The 17110-nt window shown below is 45.7% G+C and overlaps 1 protein-coding gene across 1 annotated transcript in view; it reads right to left on the bottom strand.

The window, feature by feature from the left end:
* Window positions 1-240: 240 nt before the first annotated feature.
* The window catches only part of tjap1 (tight junction associated protein 1 (peripheral)), a gene marked incomplete at its 3' end in the record, with an annotated part of 96956 nt that continues 80086 nt past the window's right edge, over window positions 241-17110 (bottom strand). Inside the window, exons 10-13 of the mRNA XM_083651051.1 lie at window positions 15593-15781; window positions 6622-6810; window positions 4982-5182; window positions 241-957 (exon numbers count right to left, since the gene is read on the bottom strand). Of these exons, the coding sequence (XP_083507177.1) occupies window positions 241-957; window positions 4982-5182; window positions 6622-6810; window positions 15593-15781 (1296 nt within the window). The remainder of the gene's footprint in view (window positions 958-4981; window positions 5183-6621; window positions 6811-15592; window positions 15782-17110) is intronic.

The raw sequence follows: 17110 nt of genomic DNA, 5'->3' as shown, positions 1-17110 counted from the left end.
AGAGAGAGAGTCATCTAGTCAGAGAGCTGGAGCTGAGTAACAATGACCTACAGGATTCAGGAGTGAAGCTGCTTTCTGCTGGACTGGAGAGTCCACACTGCAGACTCTCGGGTAAAATCAAGTTATTATGCCTTTGTGGGAATGGTGATCTATTCTGGCCACAGCCCAGGAGAGGGAGAAGAGAGGGGAGGGGGGGAATCGTCTCCTTGTTGGTCAGTCGATCTTGCTCCTGGCCTCGGGTCAGTCCAGCAGCGTGCCTTGCTCTTGGGCTCGGGTCAGGCTGTCCTTGCGGTGCAGGTGATGAACCCCCATCCTCTTAGGGCTCTTCTGGGGTCGTGGGGGGGCGGGGTGGAGGGGCGGGGCAGGCTCGTGGTCCAGGAGGCGTGGCGAGATGACGGGCAGGTCCTGAGACAGGATGTCCCTCTTCTCTTCCCCTGCTAGGTCCTCCTCTTCCTCTGCTAGCTCCTCTTCTTCCTCAGCTAGCTCCTCCACTGTGACAGCCGTGTCTCCGCTGGCGTTGTCCTCCAAGGTCATCAGTAGCCTCTCCGCCTCCTCAGGGGAGCCGTCAGCCCCGTGGCAGCCCCTCTGGGTCCTGGCCCGCGGCTCGGTGTCAGTGTCGGTGTCAAGGCTGGAGCCGCGGCTCGGGGTCCAGCTCCGCGCAGATGAGCCCTCCTCCCCATCTGAGTACGCCCCCCGCTGGCTGTCTGAGAACGCCTCTCGATGGCCTTCTGAGTATGCCCCCCGGTGGCTGTCTGAGTACGCCCCCCGGTGGCCGTCGGAGGAGGAGGAGGCATCCTGCCGGCTCCTCTGCAGCTCCTGGGCTGTCTGACTGCTGAAGGAGGTGCGGCTGACCAGCGAGTGGTCGCACGCTGGTGCCATCCTCTCCACAAACATCCGCTGCCAGTTGGCCAGCAGGTCCTCCTCCGAGCTGCCCGAGCTGGCCAGGATGCTGGGAGCCTGCAGAGAGAGAGAGAGGGGTTAATTACATTTATTAATTTATCAAATGATACATTTATTAATTCATCAAATTATACATTTGAAACTATTCCTTTTTCAAGTTCTGTCATACAAGGGTTGGGGTTCTTTTTATACTCTAATTTGAGCGGAAGGTAGCCCTATAACACACACTGACTGACTGAGGTACATTGAGGTTCCACTTAATGTTAATTGAGGATCCACATAATGTTAGAATGACCTTGCTTGATCCTAAGATGCTAGCTTACATTTGGAATGTGAACAAGGCCGCATGGTGGAACCTACTAACTGGGGGTCTTGCTCTGTGTCTGATTTTGCTTGGGGGGAGGGTTCCGTATCTTCACTTCCTGATTTATTTAACTAGCTACAGTAGGTGTATGCTGCAAGGATGGCTTGCCCGACCCTCATTATCACCACTGAGGTGCCCTTGAGCAAGGCCCTTAACCCCAACCGCTCAGTGGCCAGCAGATCAGGCTGGACAGCTTCCAGGTGTGGATGTGTGTGTGTGAATGTGAACAAGGCACTCCTGAAAAGAGAATTGTTCTCAGTGAGATATTATACTTGCAGTTATCTAGGCAATGTTGAATTCTATTAATGAACATTTAGGTAACATGTAAAGTCACGTTAGCATTATATTCACTAATTCTTGCTTTATACAGCTCAAATTTTTCATGTGTGTTGGCCTGGCCTGGGTGGAGTCAAACTACTGGCCTGAAATATGGTCCCAGTCTGCCACTGTCTGTCTGTGTCTATTGAGGCGAAGTGACTGTAATTTGTCAGAGCGAAGCGGTGAAGTTCTGGCCTCAGTTCTCAGCTCCCAGTCCTCTAGTCCAGTGTTGCCCAAAGACTGGGGAGATTTTATTTGGGTCGCCAAATAAATTTGCCAGAATTTCTTGCAGTCTTTTATTTAAAATGTGTATATTGTCTTACTGATGAGAAGTAAAAACAATGACATGGCCTGGTAACTCACCATAAACACAATTATTTGTTCTCATTTATCTATCTATACTATAATGACGATAGCGTCTGTCTGTCTCTCTGTCCTTTCCGTATCTCGAGAACCGTTGGTCGGATCGACTTGAAACTCGGGGGGTGTGCTGATGGCGACCCGACGGAGTGCAGTGCCCTGTTTTCTTGCGATTCGGACGTGAAACACGTTAGATATTTGAATATTTGTCTTCAGTTCTGCGCTCCTTCAAGCCCCAAGCCCCAGCTTTAAGTAGTGTCGTTGACACTAACTGAGAAAGTCAACACAGGGTCGTCGATCTCAATGACCCTGTGTTTACTTTGATGTGAGTAGATTAGGGGAGGCAGCATCCCTCCTCAGGTTCCAATTAAAAAATGTCTTGCAAAGAGGGCAGCTTGAAATGAGCAGAGAATGTATTTGTAAGCTGAATAAGCTGCATTAATATTCATGTCATCAAGTCTGTCATGAATAAAATCAAGGGGAAATAATCAGTAGAGCTCAGTGATCTTAGTTAAGTGAGATTTCTAAGAGATTTTTACGTGGCTATAATGGTAGGCTATAATGAGTCACGCATTCAGAAATAATATCCTCTAGGGCCACGCCACTTCCGGGAACCCCCATCCTGTGTAAGTAGGGTTCCCAGAGTAAAACCTGGCCATTTCCACCACTGCTTATGGATGAGAATCATCTGCTGCATGCCATCGAGAACCGTTGGTCGGATCGACTTCAAACTTTGGGAGTGTGCCCTATTGTGCAGTGCAGTGCCCTGTTTTCGTGCAATTCAGCATAGCGCCACCTACTGGCAACATTAAAAATGCTGTTTATCTCAAGAACCGTTCGTCAGATCGACTTCAACTTTGTGGGGAGTGCGCTGATGGGAACTCGACACAGTGCATTGCAGAATTTCGTGCAATTTGGCACAGCACCACCTATTGGCAACACAAAAAGTGGTTTATCTCGAGAACCGTTCGTCCGATCGACTTCAAACTCGAGGAGTGCACTTAGCGAAGTGCAGGGAGCTGAATTCTGTGCAATTTGGCATAGCGCCACCTACTGGCAACACAAAAAGCGCTTCATCTCGATAGCCGTTCATCTGCTCGACTTCAAACTTCAAACTCGGGGAGTGCGCTTTGGGGGACTCAACGGAGTGCAGGGAGCTGAATTCCGTGCAATTTGGCATAGTGCCACCTACTGGCAACACAAAAAGCAGTTTATCTCGAGAAACATTTGTCCGATTGTGACTTCAACCTTGGGGAGTGCGCTGCTTGGACCGTGATGGAGTGCAGTGCCGCATTTCATGCAATTTGGACTTCCAGAACTGTCTATATGTCTGTCCTTCGCGTATCTCGAGGACCGTTTGTCGGATCGAAGCGCCACCTACTGGCAACACAAATAGCGCTTTATCTCGATAGCCATTCATCTGATCGACTTAAAACTTTAAATTCGGGGAGTGCGCTTAGGGGGACTCAACGGAGTACAGGGAGCTGAATTCCGTGGAATCTGGCATAGCGCCACCTACTGACAACACAAAAAAACAGTATCTCGATAGCCATTCATCTGATCGACTTCAAACTTGGGGAGTGCGCTGCTGGGAACCTGACATAGAACAGTGCCTAATGTTGTGCAATTCGGCACAGCACCACCTACTGGCAACACAAAAAGTGGTTTATCTTGAGAACCGTTCATCCGATTCACTTCAAACTTGGGGAGTGTGCTCCTGGGAACTCAAAGTAGTGCAGCGCTGAATTTCTTGCAATTTGACATAGCGCCACCAACTGGCAACACAAAAAGCAGTTTATCTCGAGAAACATTTGTCCGATTGTGACTTCAACCTTGGGGAGCGCCCACGGGGTGGTGCATGGGGGAACGGGCACTGCACTAGTCTTTATAAATGAGACCAAATAACATGTATATGTTTTCAATAACGTGCATAAAACAAAGTTGTGATTGATCAAACACATATCTCTTTGAAGTGGCTGGTTTACCAATTCAAGATAATATAAGGTGATGTGGAACTGGCAGTAAAAATGGTTAGGAATGTGCATTTATGCACAAATTGGCTCTTCTCATGACTTATAAAGGCCAGGGCCATTTGTCATTTTCGCCCAGAAAAAAGTTTGGGAAACATGGCTCTAGTCTGAGATAGCTGAACCCGAGTAACAATGACCTACACCATTCAGGAGTGGATCTGCTCTCTGTTGGACTGGAGAGTCCACACTGTAGACTGGAGACTCTCAGGTAAGATCAGGTTAACACATTCACTGCCAACAGTTTTTCCAATACAGTAGGTAGCTTCTGCCAAGGTTTTTTTTGAGGATTCTGGCTCATCTTTCAAGAGCCGAGGATTATTATACCACAGATAATGGTTTATAGTGGGACAGACTTCCATGCCTGCCCATTCACAACAATAGAACTCTTCCCAATGCAAAATTCAAACAGCTTTGCCAGTAACATGACAAAGGCAGATGTAGTGAGCAAAGATGGATGATTGATTTAATATTCCATAGCTCTGACCTAACAAAATTTAACTGACATCACTATTGTGAACACAAAACAAAGAACACTTCTGATATAATATGATATGAGTGTTTTAGTAGTGTATCACTCAATACAAAAAAATAAAGGCTTTGATGGAACCGAAAGCCTATGGCTGATTAGTCTGCAGATAAAACACAATGACAAAAGCCATGTTAATTTAGAGTCAGGTGTGCATAAACTACAGGTTAAGAAGTTCCTTTTTTAAATACAAAAATGTGAAATTATTATTGCTTATTGAGGATAAGCAGATATGTGTCCGTTTGCAAAGTGAATTTTAAGCTCTGATCACAATAAGATTTTTTTTGCCGATATGAATATGAACTCTAGCGATATATCGATAATGTTGTGGCACACCCCTAGTTCTTCATCCAGTCAACCGGCGGACGGAGGCAGGACCTGAGAACTGGTCGGACCGATCCAGTGGGTTCTGGATGGTACCTGGGGCGGGCTGATCCAATGGGTTCTGGAAGGTACCGGGGCGGGGGGGAGGATGTCAGGTACCTGGGGGGGGCTGCTGAACGGGCTGGACTGGCTGGACAGAGGCTCGCTGCCTGCCTGCCGCTGGCTCCGCCCTCCTCCGCCGGAGGAGGCGGGGCTTGCGGGTGGCAGGCGCTCGTCGTCACTCTGCACCAGGCTGAGGCTGATGGCCTGACGCGTGGCGTAGGTGCAGTTGGGCAGCGGGCTGTTCTTGGGGATCTTCACCTTTTTTTTTATTGTGCAAACAAATAACAGTACAAATAAGTCAAAGACAAACAAAACTGACTTCTACAAAAAAAACTAACAACAAATACAGAAAAGACATAAAAATACATACAAAGGCAGAGACAAGGTCTAGTGGTTGGGCAGACATGCAGGCATTTGGGGGAGATTCTTCTTACAAAGGTGTGAGAGGTTAGTCTGCTTAAAACCTACCCTGGTAACCCAGCCGGTCACGTGAACTCACATTTCATTTTGTTCTTCGTTTCCGTCTGGCCTGAAGCTCTCACCCAGTCTTTGCAGTGGGCAGAAGTTGGGTGGGTGTACTTGCCTTGACAGACAACTCCTTCAGCCAATCAGTGTTGGATCCAGTCAAACCCAAATCTCGGGAGAACGGCAAAAACATATTTTCCACCCAGAAACTCCACTGTTGCATACTCCTGTACTTGTTTAATTGTTGTTATTGAGTCTATTTCTGCAATAACTGCACTTTATGCCTGTTTAAACTAGTCGAACGTTGACATTACTCCCCAAGGCGACAGGCAAGGAGGCAGCCATTACTGTTTTGCTAGCGACGTTCCTGATTGGCCAGTTACGATGTCAACTACGAGGCGGGTTGCTGATTGGCTCGTCCGCTTTGCAGTTTCTGCAGAACCCCTCAGAGAGTTGAGGCCATACGGTCTGGTAGAACGAAATAAAATGTGGGTTCACGCGACCGGCTGGTTTACCAGCCTAGTTAAAACCATCTGGATCCGTGAACTCACATTCTGTTTGGTTTGTAGATCCGTCTGGAGTGGACTCAGCACTGTGCACAGTCAATTCAGTAGTTGGAAGTAGGCAGTCCTTCAGCCAATCAGCGTAGGATCCAGTCAAATCCAAATCCACTCGGGAGAACAGTGAAAAGGTCTTTTCAGCCAAGAAACCCCGCTGTTGCATAATCCTGTTCTTGTTTAATTGTTGTTATTGAGTCTGTTTCTGCAATAAGTGCACATATGGCTGTTTAAACTCGACAAACTTTGACCTTACTGCTCGAGGTGGAAAGCCATGGAGGCAGCCTTTACTGTTTTGCCAGCGGCGTTCCTGATTTGCTGGTTACGATATCAACTACACAGCAGGTCCCCGATTGGCTAGTGCACGTTGTAAAATCTGAAAGCGCCCGCCCTGGGGCAGAGGCCAGATGAAGGAGTAGAACGAAGCAGAATGTGAGTTCACGTGACCGGATGGTTTACCAGGCTAGTGAGAGGTATGCGGATATGTTGTGTTTCTATTACCGGTATGCATGTTTACCTTTGTATCAATATGCTAGTGGACATTGTCGTGCAGGAGGGGGGAGGGGGGGTTGATAATAGTTGGGAGGGCAGTTGGGTTGGAGTGAGTGAAGGGGAAGTGGGGGGGGGGCAGATACAGTGATAAAGTAAAGTACAGTACAGTACAGGGATCCTCACCTTGTCGTCGGACGAGAACTCGATGACTTTGCGGCCGGGATAGAGGGGGTGGGGGGGTGGCGGGGCGGGGTAGGGGTTGAGCTTCTCGCCCCCCTCCTCGCCCCCTGACCCCGCCCCCTCCAGGCTGCTCTGACTGCGGCAAGAGCCATTCTGCTGCACCGGCTCCCGCCCAATGTTCTCCCGGTACATCTGAACAATTAATCCAAGAAAATAATTATAAAATTAGGATTAGAAATTAGGAATTTCTGGAATTTTCAAATCACAGAGGCTGCAATTAATTTCTTAAAGCCCCCCTCCAGTGTATTTTGTCATTTGAAGATATTTCATGTGTTGCTGACTCATGACATAGCCACACCAACTGTAGCAAAACCACTGTACTTTTTGACAAAGAACCTAATTTTGTGCTCAAGTTAAAAAAGATAATTAAAATGTTGGATGATGACATGACTTAATGGAATATTAAAGTTATATTATGGGTCATGAGGATGAGCTGGCAGCGGGCATTTTAACTAGCTAGCTAGCTGTTAGCTATGTTAGCTAAGCCCGCTGCCTGATGCTGTAAACCACTTCACTAGGGTGACCAGACGTCCCCGATTTTCGGGGACAGTCCCCGATTTCGGTGCTCTGTCCCCGGCTGGAGCTGTCCCCGAAAATGTCCCCGATTTTGGCCACAAAGTCAAATAATAATACTGGCAAGAAACTCGATAACAGAGCATTTGCGGCACCACAAAAGCCTGTCGTTGTGCAAAGTGCTGCCTGTGTGTGACAGAGTAGATCACAGAGTAGATGTTCTCCCTCTGCCCGTGCCGTGGTTTTCCCAGGACCCAGCCGCCTGCAACTGAAGCGGCCCCAGAGGTGGCGAACGAGAGGCGGCGTCTGCTTGCTGCTTTTGCTACCGTCCTTGTTTACCGGACCCCATTCAGCGGGTTATCCATCCCAGTTGTTTTGAATAGCTAAAAGTACAGTAAAACTATCTGGTAAGTAAGTGCAGTAACTAACTCAAAACGTTTTTGCAGAGAAGCCAGTAACGTTTTTATGTACACCAAACTCCATTGAAAAAAATGTCAATTTTTAACATGATTGGCGATGGATCATTGTTATCTAGTCATTAGCCTACTGTTCCCTAAATTGGCCTTCAGCCATCAAAATTTTGATAACCCCTTGTTTAAATTAACACAATAGGTCATATTTATCTCTAGATTACAATTTTAATCATTAAAATTGCCTTTTAGTATTAACACATTGACTGCCAGCCCTTTTTTTCTTGCTGTAGGTAGCTTCTGCCAAGCCGTTTTTTGAGGATTGTGGCTCATTTTACAAGCGCCGAGGATTATTTTCTGCTTGGAGTTTGTGAACATACAATATCTCAAAAGTACTAATAGAATGTGTACTTTCTCTGTCTAAAAGAGTTAGTTTGTAGAGTTAGTAGTTATGTAAGCATTAGCAGTTGAATACAGCATGGTTTTAGCATTAGAAAAAATATTCAGAGATAAACGGCTTTTTGTGAAATTCGATAGAGCTGTCACTTTAACCATTCATTTTTGGCTCTCTCTCTCTCTCTCTCTCCCTCCCCCTCTCGCTCTCTCTCTCTCTCTCTCTCTCTCCCTTCCCCTCGCTCTCCCTCCCTCTCTCTCTCTCTCTCTCTCTCTCTCCCTCCCTCTCGCTCTCCCTCCCTCTCTCTCTCTCTCCCTCCCTCTCGGGAGGGAGACGCACTAGGTTTAATCCTAGTGAGAGGGGGAGAGGGAGAGAGAGAGAGAGAGAGAGAGAGAGGGAGGGAGGGAGAGAGAGAGAGCGAGAGAGAGAGAGAGAGAGAGAGGGAGAGAGCGAGAGGCAGAGCTGCTTCAACTCCTCCCTCTTCTTGGCTGCCGCGGCCGTCACAGTCTCAGTGCTTTTGCTGCTCTCCTGTGCCTGTCTGCAGGCTGCTGTTTGAGGAAGTCGGCATGAACTCGCTCGCTTCTTGGGAGTTTTGGTTGAGAGAAGCTTTTGCGATTCTGGTCATATTTATGCTGCGTGTTTCAAAGTGTGTTCCACCTGTAATGTATTATGTAAATTTGCAATCCCGCATCGCCAGCAATCAGTGCGAAAACGAGAGCGTTTTCCCCCAACCATTTTCATGAGAATGTAATACTGTAAAATCGCCTCGCCATTTCCTTGAATGGCTTTGCTCCCTTTTTCTTTGATTTCGCTCGTCTGGGGGAGCACTGTCAACACTTAGTGGGTCGGTAAAATAGATTATACACATTCAATACCTCCAATAATTGTACAGGAGACGTAAAAGGGATTGATCAACGCCCCACCGTCAAAAAAAAAAAAAACGTTTTTTTTGACGTATCCATACGTCGCTGGCAGTCAAGCGCTGGATTTTTTTTGACGTATGCATACGTCGCTGGCAGTTAACGTGTTAACATGATTTTTAAAATTATTTTGTCAGCATTTAACACGTTCACTGCCGTGGACGAGATATCTCGTCAAGCAGAAACCAACGGTTGACTGCCGTGGACGAGATATCTCGTCCAAATTTTTTTTTTTTTTTTTTGACGGTGGGACGTCGATCAACCCCTTTTACATCTCCTATTAAAATATGGGAGGTATTGAATGTGTATAATCTATTTTACCGACCCACTAAGTGGCGACAGTGCTCTCCAGACGAGAGAAAGCCAAGAAAAAACAGCCGCGTGAGGAAGCCATTCTCATGAAAATGGATTGGCAAAAAAACGCTTTCGCTTTCGCGCAGGGAGCTGGCGGTGGGGGATTGCAAATTTGCATAATAGATTACGGGTGAAACACACTTTGAAACATGCAGCATAAATAAGACCAGAATCGCAAAAGCTTCATCAAAGCTCTCAACCGAAACCCCCATCCAGACTCGCCCGACGAGGGGCAGCCAGGCAGCACAGACAGCAACTCGCTTGTCACACACCCACTGCAGCCACGGAGGGAAGAGGAGAACACACACGGAGGGAGGAGTTTGAAGGAGAGGGGGGTTTCCTGCTGTTATGGAGGAAATTACTGTTCAAAACTATTGTTTAGATGTCTGACGTCTTACTGATGCCAAAAATAAATGGTTAAAGTGACTGTTCTATCGAATTTCACAAAAAGCCATTTATCTCAGCTTAAATTTTCAGACGCTGAAACCATGCTGTATTCAACTGCTAATGCATACATAACTACTAACTCTACAAACTAACTCTTTTAGACAGAGAAAGCACACATTCTATTAGTTCTTTTGAGATATTTTGTGTTCACAAAATACTAGCAGAAAATAATCCTCGGCTCTTGAAAGATGAGCCAGAATCCTCAAAAAAAAACCTTGGCAGAAGCTACCTACAGTAAAAAAATAACTGGTGGCAGTGAATGTGTTAATATTAAATTAGCAGTTAATATGGTCATGTGGCCATTGAATACTTGAAACTGGTGAGCGACACCTTAAACTCAAGGAAAGTGTTTACTGAGGTAATAAATCACTACTGTAACGTTTTTGTTTTGTGGAAATAAATTATCCACCAGTTGGTGAGGTCAAAGAGAGAAGTTGTCCCTCTCTATGTTCCTGCCACTCTACACAATAGGCTACACCAGTAGCCTATTTCCCATGAATTACCTAGGCTGTCTAATTTGTCGTAAAATGTGCCAGATAACTAGTAACCATTGTAAACTGCTTCTTTTTCAATTGTTTCAAAATCACAAAGTTCTTCATAGATCTAGCCTCTTACTTTTGCTCTCAAAGTGCACCAGATTTATGCATTTTACTGTAAAATGCACACAATTTTCTAAAATTGCCCGCCAGGCCAGAAAAGAAATAGCATTTTTTTTTTTTTTTTTTTTACTTTTCTCCCCAAAATTTCAGTAAAGCTTTACGGCATACTATTACTACTAGTGTTGACAGCAGTGGTGTATAAAGTACTAGAAAACCATACTTAAGTAAAAGTAAAGATATCTTCCCAGAAAAAGACTTTGGTAAAAGTCAAAGTCACTCATTAGAATATTACTTGAGTAAAAGTCTTAAAGTACTTGATATTTTCTGTACTTAAGTATCAAAAACAATTTTCTGATATTAAATGTACTTAAGTATTGAAAGTAAAAAGTACAAGTAAATGCTGCAAAAAAAATCAAGCAAAATACATCCCTGGGCTTAAGTGGAAGTCTATTTCTTCTTCTTGACTTTTATAGCCGCTGGCAAACAATGTTATGTTGCATTACAGCCACCAAATGGAATGGCGTGTGGATCGTGATTAACGTAACTTGCAAACTAGGAGCACTGATTTGCCAAACCTGATCGCTTGCAGGCTACGCAATTTCTTCTGATTTGACTTTGTAACTAAGATGCTTGGGGGAAATGTAGTGGAGTAAAAGTATCCATTTTATTTGAGAAATGTAGTGGAGTAAAAGTGAAAGTTGACAGAAATATAAATACTCAAGTAAAGTACAGATACTCAGAAAAAATACTTAAGTACAGTACTTAAGTATTTATACTTAGTTACATTACACCACTGGTTGACAGTAATAGAAGGTGCCAAATCATTCAAAACAATAAGAATTTTGCTTTTAGGAGCATTGTGCCAGCATGCAGCACTGTTCCAAAACGTGTCAACGTGTGTCGTTGCCTGGGAAACGCACATCCCATAATAGGCCAGCGAGGGCCTCCACCGTTGCCGTCGGGGTACGTTTCGAAATCCCTCCAGGCCTGACAATTGTTCTAGGGGAAACACTGAAGCTCTTGTGCTTTTTTGACCAGTTTTTGACAGCACTGCTGCCACGATGTTGCATTGGAGCAACCTATTAGCCTTCGGTTCTTATCAATGTAAGTTCTTTGGCACAGAATCAGATGACATACAAAACATACGTTTGTATATAACACCAATGGTTATACAGGTAGCAAAACTGACTGGTGGGGGGGGCCTTAAGTCCAAAATGGACTTCTGAATAGGGATGGTACGATACCACATTTTCATATCTGATCCGATACCGATACCACAACCTTGAGTATCTGCTGATACCAATCCAATCCAATCTTTTTCCAGACATCTAAACATCATGTTCAATCTGTGGAACAATATTTATTCCCTTAATGAAGAAATATGCTATATAGTAGGGATGGGCATTTTAAGAAATTTAAATACTCGAGTATTCTCCTTCTATTATGAACGAGTGCTCGAGTACTCGCACGAGGGGGGGGCCTGTGTGATTACTATGGTAATGACTGAGCAGGGGTCATCTGCTGTGTATGGGGCTGTTCACACATAACGTTTCCATTTTTGCATGGACAAAGCGCTACCTGGAGCATTTTTTGTCAGGAGAGGGACTGACTGTGATATTAGGTGACGCTAAGCTAACATCTATTCAGTTGATGGCCCAAAGATCAGCTCCTGGAAACATGGCAGCTGGGAAGCGTGGGCTGAGCTGCTCAGCTGTAGGGGATGAAGATCTGCAAGAGAGGAGAGCCTCATGGAAGAAACACTTCCTCACCATGTTGCTGTCATAGTCGCATTTCTTGATGACTTGCCGGTCCTGGCAGCGTTGGATGGTATTACAGAGCCCTCCGTACCCTGAGACTCCAAACTTTGGTGAATTATCTACTCAAAGGTGTACATTGCATCATCCATGCAGCTTGGCCCTCTGGATGAACACAGAGGGGCTGGAGACTTTGAACCTCTGCTGCAGACCCTTCAGGCTCAGCTGCTCCACCTTCTCGTAGCAGCTCTGCATCTTCACCAGATGGACGGCTCCACATACTGACCTTCTCCATGTGGCCCACCACATTCTCCTTGGTGCCTTTGTTGAGGGTGTTCTTGTTCATGTCCACCAGCTCCCTGAAGAAAGCATGGTAGATCTCGGAGAAGCCCTGGCTGGTCGGCTCCATCATGGCATCCAGGGTGGAGCTGATGTAGGGCTGGATGCTCACCTTCAGCAGCATCTCTGCCTTGGGGTGGAGCACCGCTCACATTTTGCTGTTGACATGCTCCTTGGTGGTGATGATCTGGTCCATGTCTGTTCATATGGAGGCCTGCAACACAGGACGTCCCACCTCACACTGCTGCACCACAGCCTTGTACTGGGCTTGTCCCTGGTCCTGCAACAAGCTGTACTGATCAGCATCCAGTTCCTCTGCCTCTCGTGCATCTTGTGTTTGAGTCAAGGAAGATGAGCTCCCTCAAATTGGGCAGGAGGCCCTCCATCACCAGGTTAGACAGTATCTGCGACGGTATGCCACATGTCATGTCCCAGGTGCTGTAGTGCCCATGAGCCTGGCGGTAGAGTCGCACTGCATTGGTGAAGGTCTGGACCTTGTTCTCCTCTGACAAACCATTGTTGGCGTGGCTGACGTACATTTGAAAATCATGACCCATCCGTATTGTATGTGTATACTGTGTGAGAGCAGAGGATTGAATAATTGATGATCATTTAGGGGCTGCTGCAGTCTGTCTTGCCTTTTTCTCCACACTTTCACTAACGTGAACTGAATAGAAGGAGCTTTCATAATTCTTTGTATACAATACTATACAGTGCTTAAAATCCAGGCGCGGGATTGCAAGACTCGCGTATATTTTTGCCAATTCGCGCAGATTTTTAATTTATAATGCGGGAGAAGTCCCGCAATTGTTTGCGTGCTGATGTCTATAATGTTAAGCCGACGGGGCGGGATGAACATTGCTGAATACGGATGACTGGTCGGACACATTAGAGGGCGGACTGTTAGCTCGCCTGAACGTTACCTCAGGCAGCGGTGTAGCAAGCAGAAAACTGCTTGCTGTGACTAAATATCCGCGCATTCAAAGCACTTCATACTCCCAGAGCTGGCGTAATCCATATAAAAACCCCTCATGTTTTACCCGAAATGAAACGTCCAGGTTTTGTGTCGGTTAGTGGCTCCAAAAACAACCGGCTAACGGTTACGGTGGCTAACCGGAGCTGATGTTAAATTGAGGGTAGGGTAAGTCCCTCTATAAACCATAACGCTAATATCTGTGTCGTTTCACCTTTGATTGAAAAATGCTTCCACCTGATTAAAGAAAATATTTTACATGTGAAATTATCGCTTATCGGACAGGAGAAGCAGATATTTGTCGGTTATAATGTAGTATCAGCTGAAAAAATCCCTCCCAAAGTCTATAGATCCCCCTCAAATCTAGAAATCCCCCCTATATGAAGAACATAAGGGGGGAATTCCCCCCGTTTGCAAAGTGAATTTTAAGCTCTGATCACAATACAATCTTTTATATATACTGTAAGAGAGGAAATATGAGATGTGTGGTAGGCCTATGTAAACGCACATTCCAATAATTCCATTCAGTAAATTCAGATGAACAATCCTGTGTAATGTTTTTAATAGTTTGTTGTTAGGCTACTGTTTATCATTTAATTGGTAGGTCCCCTTTCCCTCTTTGCTACTCTAGTGCTTTTGGCATTGTGCCTGTAATATTTTATGGTAAATGGACTACATATATATAGCGCTTTTATCCAAAGCGCTTTACAATGTGCCTACATTCACCCAATCCCGAAGGCGGCAAGCTGCCACGCAGGGTGCTGGCACAGCTATCGGGAGCAATTTGGTGTTCAGTGTCTTGCCCGAGGACATCTCGACATGCGGACTGGAGGAGCCGGGGATCGAACCACCGACCTTCTGATTAGTGGACGACCCGCTCTACCTCCTGAGCCACAGCCACCCCTATAGGCTAATAAAGTAGCCTACAAAAAAAGCAGTGATGCGGTTATCGTCACAGCCTTAGTTATGAGATAATTGATAAGAGCCAGCTACATGCAGAAGGCCCTTCTCTAAAGCAGCAATGTCTAAATAGTGCAGAATCAAACAAGTCTCCTTCTTTGCCATGTATATTTTCTTCATTTTAACTGCTTTTTGCAAGTTGTATTTTTCTTCATTTTTGTCTTCAATTGGCTAAATCTTTGTAAATGGTAAATGGACTGCATTTACAGTATATAGCGCTTTTATCCAAAGCGCTTTACAATGTGCCTACATTCACCCATTCACACACCGAAGGTGGCCAGCTGGCACAGCCATCTGGAGTAATTCGGGGTTCAGTGTCTTGCCCAAGGACACTTCGGCATGTGGACTGGAGGAGCCGGGGATCGAACCACCGACCTTCTGATTAGTGGACGACCCGCTCTACCTCCTGAGCCACAGCCGCCCTCTGTACTGTATATTCAAGAAAAAATAGCTCTGGTATCGGAATAATATTGGTATCGGCAGATAGTCTATGTAGTTGTCATAGACTGTGCTCCATAGTTGATTGCTCTATTGCTAACAAAATGTGTAAGCCGCTTTGGATAAAAGCGTCTGCCAAATGACATGATGTAATGTAATGTAATATCCAAATTCAGGTACAGGAATCAGATCGGAACTGAAAAAATGTGGATTGGTGCATGCCTAAAAGGCACCCTCTAGAAAACCATTCTATAACCTAAGGCACGTTTGAAACAATGTCCTAAAACCTGAGGGATAGTGTATAAAGCAGGGGTTTTCAAAGTGGGAGGCGGGCCTCCCTAGGGGGGATCCAAGCAGTTTCAGGGGAGGCTCAGTGAAAGGAAGTGAAAAAATATTACATTATTACATTTGTTATCAAAAGGAGAACACACAGAATAGCCTAAGTGTGTGATTTAGTTAAAGAGATACAGTAGTTTTGTGGAATTTTACCGTTTTTCCCCTCACTTCCCCACAGTCAGAAACTAATGAATGTACGTATTTGGTGTAATCTGAAGTATGTCAAACAGCAATATAAGACTATCTTGGCACAATTGTTGCGTGTCTATGGGATCAATTGACATAACCATGATCCCATAGGCATCCAGGAATTGAGCAAGGGGGACACCTTTTCCAAGCTTTGTCTGGGGGAGGCCCACAGTCTCAGACTTTGAAGTATCTTTGGTGAAATGGAGAACACCACAAATGCTGCATCAGGTCTAAAAAGTTGTCAGAAAAATCGCAATTAGATATTTTCCCCAAATGGTTGAGGCCTACCTGGCCAGCGGCGCTCTCGGCCCCGGAGCCCGTCATGTCCACGTGTACAAAGACATCCTGGGCTTGGGGGCGGGGCCAGCTGCTAGACTGGGCGGAGTTTAGAAGCAGCGGCTCAGGTTTCTCCAGGACGCGGGCGATGACTGAGGTGGGCACCACGTCGGCCGGGGTCAGGCTGAGCGTGTCCGGGTCCTGGGTGGGAGGGGGGAGGGGGGAGGGGGAGGGGGGGGTTGGGTAGACTTTTAGAGTGGTATATGTAGCAATAGGATTCTCTTTCGTTTTTTGTTTTCACACATAGCTGCATCTAGACTGTTCTTTGTAAACAAGCTGGCACATGCTCAATAACAACGGCAAATCCGGCCCAGGCCCACGTGCGTCGTACAGTATAGCAACCGCGGGGGCAGGCTTACTTGGGTTGTGGCTAGCTGGGATATAGGCATGGATGGAGTGATGCAAAATCATGGCAATTGTTATTCCATTCAATTGGTGGTACTTCTTATACAGTGTGTCATTACGAAAGCAAAGATCTAACAGAGTGAGATAAAGGACACATCCCCCCAATATTTAAGTATAATAAAGTGTGTGTGTGTGTGTGTGTGTGTGTGTGTGTGTGTGTGTGTGTGTGTGTGTGTGTGGGCCGGGGGAAAGGGGAAAGGGGGGGTATTTTTTGGATCAGCAAAAAAATCGAATGCAAAATCATTTTTTACCAAATGTAGTGCTGTAGTATAACCAGCAGGAGGCCAATGGTGTGTGATGTGATTTTGGTGAAGCTACACTGTACGACAGTGAAGTTCTGGAATATTGGTGTAGTCTGTGTTACACTTTGTGTAGACGGTCCCTAAGCACTCGCCGCACAGCCGGCTGCACATAGAGAGTCTCTAGAAAAATAAATAGTTATGTTTGTACGCTTATGTTTCGTTAAGTTAAGTTATTTAAATAAATTATTTACTATACATATTGTCAAGTGTTTTTAATTTCTACACTATACAGGCATTAACAAATTGGATGTGTGTGTTCAGGGATGCAGGAAGCTGTGGGCGGGAGAACAATATGAAGCGATTAAGGTTGGGGTAGTATAGTATCTGCAAGAACTTCAATACACTTTTACCCCTGATAGAGACCAATGTTATTTGTCCAGCTCGAGGACGTTTAGGTGAAAGTGAGGTTGTAGGTCGTTGTCTACCTTACTAAGGCCATGTCCACAGGGAGATGAGTTTAGGTGTATCCGCTAAAGTTTTTTCTCGTATGGACTTTTCGTCCAGACGGAACCAGTGTTCTGGGAGTATACGTTCCTGGAGAATACGCTAATTTTTGAAACCGGGTCCCAGAGTGAACAAATCTGAAGATGCCACACTTGGATTTCCGTGTTTACTACCCATGCGCATCTTTCCTGAACCGATGATGCCATAGCCCAGGGATACTCAACTTGCTTTGCCCGGGGGCCACTTTCGTGAAATGACAGAAGGCCAGGGGCCAGTTAATAAACAATCAATATACATTTTTCTGTAGCAGATTGTAGGT

The sequence above is a fragment of the Poromitra crassiceps genome, assembly GCF_964638095.1.
Source record: "Poromitra crassiceps genome assembly, chromosome: 14".
Classification (NCBI taxonomy): Eukaryota; Metazoa; Chordata; class Actinopteri; order Beryciformes; family Melamphaidae; genus Poromitra; species Poromitra crassiceps.
The sequence above is the reverse complement of the archived record's forward strand: the minus strand, read 5'-3'. Positions and strand labels throughout refer to the sequence as shown.